This window comes from Carassius carassius, chromosome 8, assembly GCF_963082965.1.
Source record: "Carassius carassius chromosome 8, fCarCar2.1, whole genome shotgun sequence".
Classification (NCBI taxonomy): domain Eukaryota; kingdom Metazoa; phylum Chordata; class Actinopteri; order Cypriniformes; family Cyprinidae; genus Carassius; species Carassius carassius.
The window spans coordinates 145,001-156,090 of NC_081762.1; the positions used below are offsets into that span (position 1 = coordinate 145,001).

Genomic DNA, 11,090 nt, shown 5'->3' on the forward strand with positions numbered 1-11,090 from the left:
TGTGTCTCAGGAGACGCAGGTGTGTGTCTCAGGAGGCGGAGGTGTGTGTCTCAGGAGACGCAGGGTGTGTGTGTCTCAGGAGACGGAGGTGTTTGTGTCTCAGGAGACGGAGGTGTTTGTGTCTCAGGAGACGCAGGGTGTGTGTGTCTCAGGGGACGCAGGGTGTGTGTGTCTCAGGGGACGCAGGGTGTGTGTGTCTCAGGGGACGCAGGGTGTGTGTGTCTCAGGGGACGCAGGGTGTGTGTGTCTCAGGGGACGCAGGGTGTGTGTGTCTCAGGGGACGCAGGGTGTGTGTGTCTCAGGGGACGCAGGGTGTGTGTGTCTCAGGGGACGCAGGGTGTGTGTGTCTCAGGGGACGCAGGGTGTGTGTGTCTCAGGAGACGCAGGGTGTGTGTGTCTCAGGAGACGCAGGGTGTGTGTGTCTCAGGAGACGCAGGGTGTGTGTGTCTCAGGAGACGCAGGTGTGTGTGTCTCACCTTACGCGGCTGCACAGAGACCCACGGCTGCTCCTTCATCTGATCGATCTGCTCCCAGACCTTCGACAGCTCCGACCAAACCCCCTTCAGATCCTGCAGCTCCTCCAGAGCCACCTGACAACACAACACACGCGTGAACAACAGCACGATGAGCAGAAGAAGGTCTGCAAAAAAGTGTGATCTCACAGCGATTTCTGAAAACATTAAGCTAACTGAACCCAGCGTGTTTTAATGCACTGGACCGTTTTAAGCTCTGTTTTTCCTTAATACACATTTAATGGTTTATTTTATTGCAATTTATCTACTTGAGTCTGTCTAGATGTCAATATCAATCCATTAGGGATGTAACAATGCACCGGTACAAATATGTGCTGATTCACATCAGTTCAGATTCAGACGAATCGTGATACATTTTGGGAGGAGTTAATATGAATTATCTCTGAGGAAAACTGTCAGCTGAAAAGTATCAATTATATTTTCTTTTCATCTGATCTCTGTACAGCAGTAACGGAAGAAACGCTGTATCTGCTGCTGCATGAGCGCCTCCTGCTGGCAGAGACTGAAACTGCATTTCATTCAGAGCTTCTGCTGTTCGAGTCTCGCTCATATGATTTATGTAACAGTTTCACATAAATAAAGTCTGATCATTGTTTTAAAATGTCAAATTATACGATATAATTTAGCTTTAAAACGGTTCATGCTGTGATTGACATGCAGCAGTTGCCTCAAAGTTTGAATGAAAAGAACAAAGCCTTTGGCATAGATAGAGATTTTTTTTGTATTATTTGATTGGATTTGGAATAAGTTTTACAATTTCAATTTAGCCTAGTTATTTGACATTTCAATTTCACAAAGAAATTGTCCAAGCTATAAGGATGCCTTTTCAATAATGTCAAATCTAATTCCGTTTTTTTTTTGTCAGTATCATAAATTTTAGTTTTATTCCTCTCTATATTCTAAAAGTTTGTTAATTTCTCTTTCTCACTGATTGATACAACATTTCACTCCAAAAATCATGGTTAAAATGCGCTTGTTTTCTATCTGCTGAGAGTATTTTCTGATTAATGGATAAAAAGAGAAATCCAAATTCTCCCCAAGAAAAACTTTAACTCCATTTCAACAATATCAAACAAGAATTTTGAACCTGACTTTATCCAGCGTTCAGATTTCTGCATATTAGTACATATTTAATTAGATTGATGCCTCGTTTGCATCTGTATTGGAAATTTCAGAAATCTTAAGGAGTTAATGTACTGTGATTTATCAAATGGGGAAAGTATGATGATATCAAGCCGTCAGGGTTCATCGACGCTCATAGATGATGAACTCCGTGATTGTTAGCTGGTTGTGTCTCTGTTAAACTCTGTTATGAGCGAGGTCTGAAGCGCTTCACCTGGACTCTCTCCTCGCTGCTGCTCAGCAGACCTGTGTCCGTCAGCTCCAGCGCCTCTTTGGCCTTCGCACACTTCTCTCTGTCGTCCTTCAGCCGGCCGAACTTGCCCTCGTAGATGGTGAGCGACTGCAGCGCTTCTTCTGGACGCAGACTGCCCTGCAGCGACGACAAGCAGACAAACACTGAACGAGAGCTGCCAACACCAGACCTCTCTCAGATCTCTCTCACACACACGTACTGCCACAGGTTTGGTCTTCTCCCAGTCCGACAGCAGGTCTGTGGTGCGGTTCTCCACGGCGCGGTCCTCCTGCACGATCTTCATCTGGAGGTTGGCCACCTGCTGCTGGATGGCCGTGTCTTTGCGCTTCATGATGTCGCTGAAGGCGCCCCACTCGCCCTCGATGTTATCGATGTACAGCCAGGAGGAAGGGAACTGGAAGCGCTGTTTCTCCAGCAGACGCTGGCCGTTGCGGAACAGCTGCGGAGGACCAAACACGTTAATGACGTTTCCTGCAGAGAAGCGTGTTTAAGACCTAGACTGTACTCACATCCACTTGCTTCTCGAACTGTTTGATCTTGCGTTTGAGCGCCTGCACGTACGTGATGAAGGTCACGGCATCAGAGGTGCTGGCCGTATCCACCGAATGCTGCTCCAGCTCTTGACGAGACTGTGAGAGAGACACAGAAGACTTCAGAACATTCACTTGAGCACACAAACATGAGCTGTGCCTTCAGCGAGAGCTCGGCGCACACCTTGGAGATCTGCGAGTGGAAGTCCTGCATGTTGTTGCCCAACATCTGTCCAAACTTACTGAGCACCTCCTTATGCCACGAGTCGTACTTCAGATTGACCTTGGACTGAACCTAAAGCAGACGTAAAGAGAGACACGTGAGCGTGTGTGGAGAGACTCCTCGTGACCCAACCGTGAGCCGCTTCCTCCTGACCTTGCCGTAGTCGATGACGGCCGGCCCGAACTCCTTCCTGGTCTCGGCGTTGTCAAACGTGCCTCGAGCTTTGCGGATTTGCACGAGCAGCGCCTGCCACTTGTTGAGATCTTCTCCCAGACGGCTGTAGATGTTCTCGGGCTGCATGTCCCACAGACACTGGTACTGGAGCCACACCTGAAGAGAAACACAGTCAGTCCTGCGTCTGAACACGCTTGCTCACTCACTCTGAGAGAAGCATTACCTTCACGTACTGCTCCACCTCAGACACGATCTCCTTCACTGCGTTATAAGCTTCCTCCAGCGCAGACGGACCATCAGGCATCCTGGTCAGAGCGTTCCTGTAGAACTTCTCCTCTTCTGATAACTCGTAGTGAACACCCACCTGAGAGAAGAGCAAACAGTCAAGACAAAATACTTTTAGAAAAATCTATGTTTTAAATATTTTTGAACATGCAAGTAATACAATACTTTTAAATATGAAACCAAACCACCGGTAGATGACGGTAAACGACAGTTTTAATGAGCGAGTCATTAGTCATTCATTCAGAATTGAAACACTGTGTTGCTCAGACACACAAACTTGAGCAAAAATACTCAATATTATATTACAAATTGCTAAGTTTGTGTACGTTTAACTCACAATAAATAATTTTCTTCTCATGCTGATGACATGTTCACTTGTGGATGGAGATTAATAAAAAAATGCCAAAAATCATCCTGATCAATCATCAACCTGTATACCTCACTAAACAGTTTATGGTCACAGAATGTTTTTTTCTGATGTAAATGTGATATTACGTAGATTTTGCTTACAAGCCGTTATACTAACATCTATTAGTAGTTTAAACAGCGATTGAGCGATTACTGCAGAATGATCATTTTTGGGTGAACTGTCCCTGAACCGAAGACAAACACAGACCTGATATCTCTGACTCTGGATTCTGGGTAGAGACAGGATGACCGTCTTCCAAGCGAACATCTCCTGGTAAAGCCTGTAGCGGCAGTCTTCGATCGGCGGGTTCAGATAGATCACCTGGTTTGTGATCCTCAGTTCATGGACGACATTCTGTTTGGACGAAGAAAACGTTTGAGGGTGAAGTCACGAATCCTCAGTGCAGACAGACTCAGAACTACAGGAGGACTTCTTGCCTTGATCTTGGGTTCTCCTCCGGGCTTGTGACTGACTTGAGGAGCCTCAGTGTCCATGTCCACATCAGCCCTGTCCTCCATCTGTCCCTGGAGAACCTGCGTCCAGGCTTTGAGACCCGCCTGGAGACGCACCCCAAGGATGCGCTCGATCTACAGGAAACACCATCACATCTGATCAAACACCGCTCTCCGGACACTCTGTGCTTCTGTGCAGCTGGACTCACCTCGATGTCCAGTTTATTGACCCAGATGGGCAGGTTGGAGTACGAGTGCAGGTTCAGGTCGTCCACAGCCTTCTGGATGCGGTTGAGGATCTCGGTGAACATCTTGTGCTCGTACATGCAGGTCTCCAGCGAGCGCACCTCCAGATCAATCTTCTCCTCGATCAGAAGAAGATCATCCACCTGAGAGTCACACACACACGACAGTCACATCTCTTCTGACCCCGACTCTAAACACACATCTACACCACCAACCCAATCATGGACACACACAACACAGCAGCTCGGTGAATTAAATAAAGATTAAAACACTGTTGAACAGCACAAAATAAATAGGCCTAGTTAATATATATAATCATAGATTAGGAAATCGCCAACAAAGCTTAACCTCAAATTGACGCTTCCCTTTTCAACATCTATCAGTGGTGTTTCTCAAGACTTGGAGTGTGTGTGTGTGTGTGTGTGTGTGTATCCAATCATCAGGCTGGTGTCAAACTGTCTTGAGCTGCTCTACCTTTTCTTGGAAGTTGAAGACGGTTTCGGCCAGACGCTGGACGTAGGGGTCGAGCTTGTAGGACTCCCAGACCAGCGAGATGCCCTCGGTGATGAGCGCCTGCACTTCCTTCTTCAGGCCGGCCACCAGCAGCGAGATGGACATCCTCTCCTCCACCTTCTCACAGGTGCGCTCGTAGGTGCGCACGCTCTCGATGAGCGAGATGGCGAAGGGGTACAGCTGATTGGCCTGATGGGCTTTGTTGACGATGGCCAGCGGCACGCGGAAGCTCAGCCACTTCAGGTTGCGCACCTCTTTGGAGAGCGTGATGATCTCGGGCAGGAAGTTGACCTTGAGCTTAAGCAGGGTGCCGGTGCGTCCGCGGGCGCGTGTGTTCTCGATGGTGAAGATGCGGCCGGACACGCCCAGGTTACGCTGCTGGACCTTCCTCGCCCAGTCCTCGAAGATCTCCTGCGTGTTGAGCTTGGCGCGGAAGCTGTCTCCGTCCTGCTTGAGCTTCAGACCCTCCACGTGGTTCTCCCAGCCCTTGCCCAGGACGTCTTCCACGCGCTTCATGTAGGCCGTCAGCTGCCGGTCGATCTGCTTGGCCCAGATGATGGAGCCGGAGACGGGAGGCAGGTCTCGCACGTGGCTCATCTTGCAGGACTGGCTCTGAGGATACTGCACCTTGAACTTGTCGTGCAGAGCCTCGATGTCGTCTTTGACGCGCTGGATGAGCTGCGTCTGGTACTCTCGGATGGCTCCGCGGATGTGCGGCCGCACGAACAGGGCATTGAAGCGGGAGAAGATGCGGAACATCTCGTTGGCGTTCTTGGCGGTGCCCAGCTGGTCGCGCAGGCGTGCTGTGATGCGTGTCTCCACGCGGTCGATGCGCTCGTCGTAGCGCTTCATGGCTGCTTCCCAGGCCTCCACTCCCTCCTTCGACACGTCCAGTCCGTCCACTTCCTTCACGTTTTCGTAGGCCAGATTGACCTCCTCGATGGCGTTGACGTCTGCGGCATCCAAGAGCACCTCGGCCACCTTCATATCGTCGGGCTCCGCCGTCTTTCCCTGAGCATGCTGGGTAACGGCAGACACCTGGAGAGACACATAGACTTCATTAGCTTTCTTATTCTGTAGAATACTCTATTCTGATTGGTCAGTCAGTCAGCAGACTCCAGGGTGTGTTACTGTAGATAACAGATAAATATCACAGGCTCATCCGAATCACTGCAGTCAGCTCTACACGCTTCGAAGCTTTATGATTGGTTGGCTGATCAGAACGATCAGAAGCCGTCGGGTCACACCTGAGGTCGGAGCACTCGGACGATGACGGCTCTCAGCTGCTCGTGCTGTCGTCTGAAGCGTCTCATGTGGTCCAAGCGGGACTGGAGCTTCCTGTGCGCCGGACTGAGACGCCACACCATCTTCAGATTCTCCTCCCTCTTCCTCTTCACAATGTCCCTCAGCAGCACCTGCAGCTTCTCGTACTCGTCCTCCCATGTCTGGAAGACCTCGAAACACGCCACCATCACCTGCACAGGAGGCAAACAAGACTTCCTAAACTCTAATCTGCGATCTGGTTTGGTTCTAGAGCACACGTGTGTTATTCTCAAGCCGAGGGGCGAGTACCTTCTCAAACTCCTCGTATGCTACATGCATGAGCTTGCGAGTGCCCAGCACTTTGAGCAGCTGAGAGCTCAGGTCTCTAGAGATGGCCTCCACCAGACGCAGCGCACGCTGGATGGGGTACTTGGTGTTTCGGATCTTGCGCAGGTGAGTGAAGATGGCCACCAGCGCCTGCCGGATCTTGTCCAGCTCAGTGGCCGACAGGAGATCGTTGAGAGGGAAGTCCTTCATCAGAGGGTTGTAGTCGTTCACCGTCTCCACAGCCTGCTTCAGACCTGAGAGAAACAGCAGAGCGGTCACAAGCGTCATGGAGCACAGCGTGAGATCTCCCTCGGACAGACGGCTCACCCGTATCTGTGTCGAAGCTGACCGTGGCGTGGAAGCGTTTGCCGTGTTTGAGGATGTCGAGCGTCAGCAGCACCTCGGGACTCTCTCTCTTCTCCTGGATGCGGTTCAGAGCTCGCTCCAGGTTCAGCCAGAAGCTGATCTCCTGCAGAGCCGTTCCAGACGCCGGGTCTCGGTCCAGTTTAGTCACCTGAAACACACAAAGAAGTCCAGATCAACCGTAGGCTAGGCCTGCACAAAACACACTCCAGGTGAGCTCGTCACGGTCAGATCATCTTCAGGGAGGAGAATTTAACAATTCAGAGAACCTTAAGACAATCAAAAAATAAAATAATAATTTCCATTTGGTACAGAACCAGGATAGATGAGCTGTCTGCTGATCTCCAGCCCTGTGTTTATCTGCAGTAGTACAGAGACTGCATCTGAAGCACAGCGTGTGTCAAACCTTCTGTATCTCCCGGATCCAGCGGTTGACTCCGGACTGAAGCTGGTTCAGGAAGCTGGGATCCTCCACTTTATCTCCGAAGTCTGTGACCTTGGGCTTGTCTCCGCGCTCGTAGCACTGCTTGGCCACGTTGGTGATGATGGGGTGTATGAGCAGGCTGATCTCGGGGATCTCGATGTTCTGCTGCAGGTGCAGTAAGCCCATCTCCAGCTCCGCGATCTTCTTCTCCACCGAAGGAGCCATCTTATCCCCATCCCTGCACACACACACACACACACACCGTGAGGACCGGCTCTCACCTGACTCTCTCTCTCTCACGCTCCGAGCGGACCTCACCTGTCAGCTTTACCAGACTCTCGGATGTAGGACTTGAAGTAGGGAGCCACAGCATTGCTGATGAAGGAGTGCAGCGTCTCGTACGGAGAGTCTTCGCTCAGAGTCAGGACTCGCACCTGAGTGGAGATGGGTTTATCTGCATCGATCACTGCGGTCCGCTTGATCAGAGCCAGGCTGGAAGAGCACGGTTATCATCAGAACACAAGAACACACACACAGAGAGTCATCAGCTTCACACACACACACACACACACACAGAGAGTCATCAGCTTCACACACACACACACACACACACACCCACAGAGAGTCATCAGCTTCACACACACACACACAGAGAGTCATCAGCTTCACACACACACACACACACCCACAGAGAGTCATCAGCTTCACACACACACACACACACACACACACACACACACACAGAGAGTCATCAGCTTCACACACACACACACACACACACACACACACACACACACACACACACAGAGAGTCATCAGCTTCACACACACACACACACACACACACACACACCCACAGAGAGTCATCAGCTTCACACACACACACACAGAGAGTCATCAGCTTCACACACACACACACACACACACACAGAGAGTCATCAGCTTCACACACACACACACACACACACACACACACCTGTTTGATTTGAGCCCGTAGTGGATGTCGATGCTGATGCTGTAGGAAATGCACTCGCGCTCTTCCTCTCCTTCATCTCCTACATCCTCTGCAGAACAACAACAAACAACCATTAGTGATCAATCAGCTCGTCTTTATTTGAACATTCAGCGTATCGTCTGACATGAAAACATGAGCATGTGAAATAAAATCAGCAGCATGTATAGACTAAATTAGGGCTGGGCGATATATCGAATATTAGCGATACTATCGGAATAATTTTGACGACGATGTACAATTTGAATATATCGGGAATATCGAATATTTCAAATTCAAGCATACTTTCCCAAAAGAACGCGCCGAATGTCCAAAAAAGGAACCTGTAACTGCTGACTGCTCTACGCCCCTCTACTACGAGAGCTGTAATGATAGCGGTTGCCAGATAACAAGAGTTTAAATCTCAGAATCAGAGCTCCACTGTTACAAGGATACATTTTCTTCCCGGTGTTTGCTTATTTTAAGCAATCTGGCAACCATGCGCACGCGCTCACTCCTCATTCCGGAAGAGCCGCTGACGATAATCTGAAAACACTAACAAGCTGGAATTGAGCGATCTAATGAAAGCGTCGTTCAGCCGGTCTGTGTTCTGTCGTGAGATCTCAACTGTATTGTTTGCATTTGTGATCGCAAAATAAATGCACTTACTCGACCGCTGATGTTTGAATAGAGAAACATAGGCTATGGCCATTTGGAATTACTATTGGGGAATTTCACTGATATGTTTACCAGTTTCCATAATATAGACAGAGTGAATGCGAAAGTCTTTGGTATTCATTTATATATATTAATATATAAGAAATAGCTATGTGCTTCAGCAACTAGCTCCCCATCTAAGAGGGTTTTTAGTGTCAGTAAGAACATAGTTTCATGCCACAGAGCTTCTCTTAAAACCACAGACAGTTGACAGACTTGTGTTCTTAGCTTAAAAACTTGTTAAAAAATTAAAATAAAATACTTATCCCAGTTGCATAGTTTAAATTGTGAATTGCATGCACTAAAAAGTTGACAGAATGCACTTTCTGTAACGGTTACTTAATTTGCACTGCTTCAGTTACATATATGCCTACATGTATTCATTTAATAAAAAGCAGTAAGTGATCTCTTGGTCTAGATTTTTTAACTGCTTAAATTAGCTGTTTAATCTAAATGTTTTTTTTTTTTTTTTAATGGGCAAAAGAAAATCGTGTTTTATTTTTTATTATTTAAATGCAAACATATCAAGATATATATCGAATATCGTAAAAAATTTGACAATATCGAGATATCATTTTTTTTTGTATATCGCCCAGCCCTAGACTAAATATACTGGCGCTTCAAAATACAGTGAATAAATAATTACAAATTATTCCTCATTATAACCAATGAATAAATTTTAAGAAATGTTTCCACATCAGCTGTTTAAATACACAGCAGTGCACTGAAGAGCGGTCTGTCTCTGACAGCAGGGGGCGCTGAGGGAGTTGTTGCCCCGGTAACACCGTAAACACAACAGCAGTGTTGCCAAGTCTGCAGTTTTCCCGTGGATCAGGCATCTTTAACACGGTTGTGTTCGCAGTAACCTGATGATATTTATCTCCTGGAACATGACTGGGAGGGATCTGTTGTGAACACCTGGCAACCCTGAACAGGACTGAAGGATTGAAACGCGTTCAGACTCGTGTTTACTACAGTGTTCTTCACATCACTGAACACCTGAATTAGACTTAACAGGATATTTATTTTCAAACTTTTACATTTTAATCTGAACTACAACATGCCCTAGATATGCCCTTTCCATTAAGCCTCTATTAGTTAATTCATTAATTAACACAAACTACCAGAGAAAAATTATTAAATTTAACATTAAATTTTATTAAAAGTTGTAACTGTATTATTTAATGAACCCAAGATAACACGAAAAGCTGTATTTCTTAAACAAAGAATAAAAACTTCTGTAGCAAATGTAGTTATTGCTCATTTCTAATGTTAATCCATTAGCTGTGACACATTACAATCCATTATTGTCATGTGTCAGCTATTGATCTTTTGAATTATTTTGCACTTTAATCTGTTTGGAACGTTCACTTGTGTTTGTTATAAGAAAAAGCTATTAAACCCAACAGGTGTTACTGTATTACAACAATTGTAACTTATTTCAATACCGCGATAATACCGTGATCCATGCTGAATCTGATACCGTCAAATCCCGAATTCAGCATCCGCTGTTTGTGTGTTACTGCTGGAGTCTGAACACACACACACACACACACACACACACACACACACACACACACACAGTCTCGATCAGATGGCGTCGATCGTGACGTCACTGATCTGCAGTGCAGCAAACACGCCCTGAACGCGCATCAATCACTTATTAGTCACTTTCACCGTCAGCCTCTTTACACCACGGTTTCTGAAATTAACATATGGTGAACAATAATTTTGACAGTTGGCAGTATCAGTATCAAACAGGGCGGGACTACACAGACCCTGCGATGATTGATTGTAGTAAAATATCATTAGATCGATGACAGTCACAGCAAAACCGCGCCCAGATATCGAGATGCAGGTCATCTGAGCTTAATCACACGTGTGAGCGACTTTAACCCTTAATGTGCGTTTAATGCATGATCATGCCGTGCGACTTTTAACCTTTCAGCGCGTTCCGTTCCACCAGAATCGAGTGAATCTGAGGATCTGAGAGGAACTTTCTCATCTGCTCGAGCGCGCTCTTCTCCTCCAGCGCGCTCTCGAGAGAAGCGGGCGCGTCGCCGCCATCTTCCAGCAGCAGCGGCACGAGCTTTCGGATGTGTTTCTGCAGAACCGACGCGTCCGCTACCGTCTGTACAGCGGCAGAGACCTCCATCCCGCCGCCGCCGTCCTCTCCTCCGCCACCGTCAGACATTTCCCGCCGCAGCGAAGCGCAAAGAGCCGATGATGGAGCTGTGAGAGAGATCCGCTGTATCACGGACTCCGA

The 11,090-nt window shown here is 47.7% G+C and overlaps 1 protein-coding gene across 1 annotated transcript in view; it reads right to left on the reverse strand.

The window, feature by feature from the left end:
- The window catches only part of LOC132144903 (cytoplasmic dynein 1 heavy chain 1), a 48,586-nt gene extending 37,496 nt beyond the window's left edge, over positions 1–11,090 (reverse strand). The window contains exons 1-18 of the mRNA XM_059555463.1: positions 10,766–11,090; positions 8,093–8,180; positions 7,436–7,609; positions 7,100–7,355; positions 6,658–6,844; positions 6,313–6,584; positions 5,988–6,215; positions 4,702–5,778; positions 4,191–4,370; positions 3,967–4,116; positions 3,737–3,883; positions 3,059–3,199; positions 2,815–2,991; positions 2,623–2,733; positions 2,418–2,537; positions 2,108–2,347; positions 1,870–2,025; positions 477–590 (exon numbers count right to left, since the gene is read on the reverse strand). Of these exons, the coding sequence (XP_059411446.1) occupies positions 477–590; positions 1,870–2,025; positions 2,108–2,347; positions 2,418–2,537; positions 2,623–2,733; positions 2,815–2,991; positions 3,059–3,199; positions 3,737–3,883; positions 3,967–4,116; positions 4,191–4,370; positions 4,702–5,778; positions 5,988–6,215; positions 6,313–6,584; positions 6,658–6,844; positions 7,100–7,355; positions 7,436–7,609; positions 8,093–8,180; positions 10,766–11,018 (4,071 nt within the window). The 5' untranslated portion in view covers positions 11,019–11,090. The remainder of the gene's footprint in view (positions 1–476; positions 591–1,869; positions 2,026–2,107; positions 2,348–2,417; positions 2,538–2,622; positions 2,734–2,814; positions 2,992–3,058; positions 3,200–3,736; positions 3,884–3,966; positions 4,117–4,190; positions 4,371–4,701; positions 5,779–5,987; positions 6,216–6,312; positions 6,585–6,657; positions 6,845–7,099; positions 7,356–7,435; positions 7,610–8,092; positions 8,181–10,765) is intronic.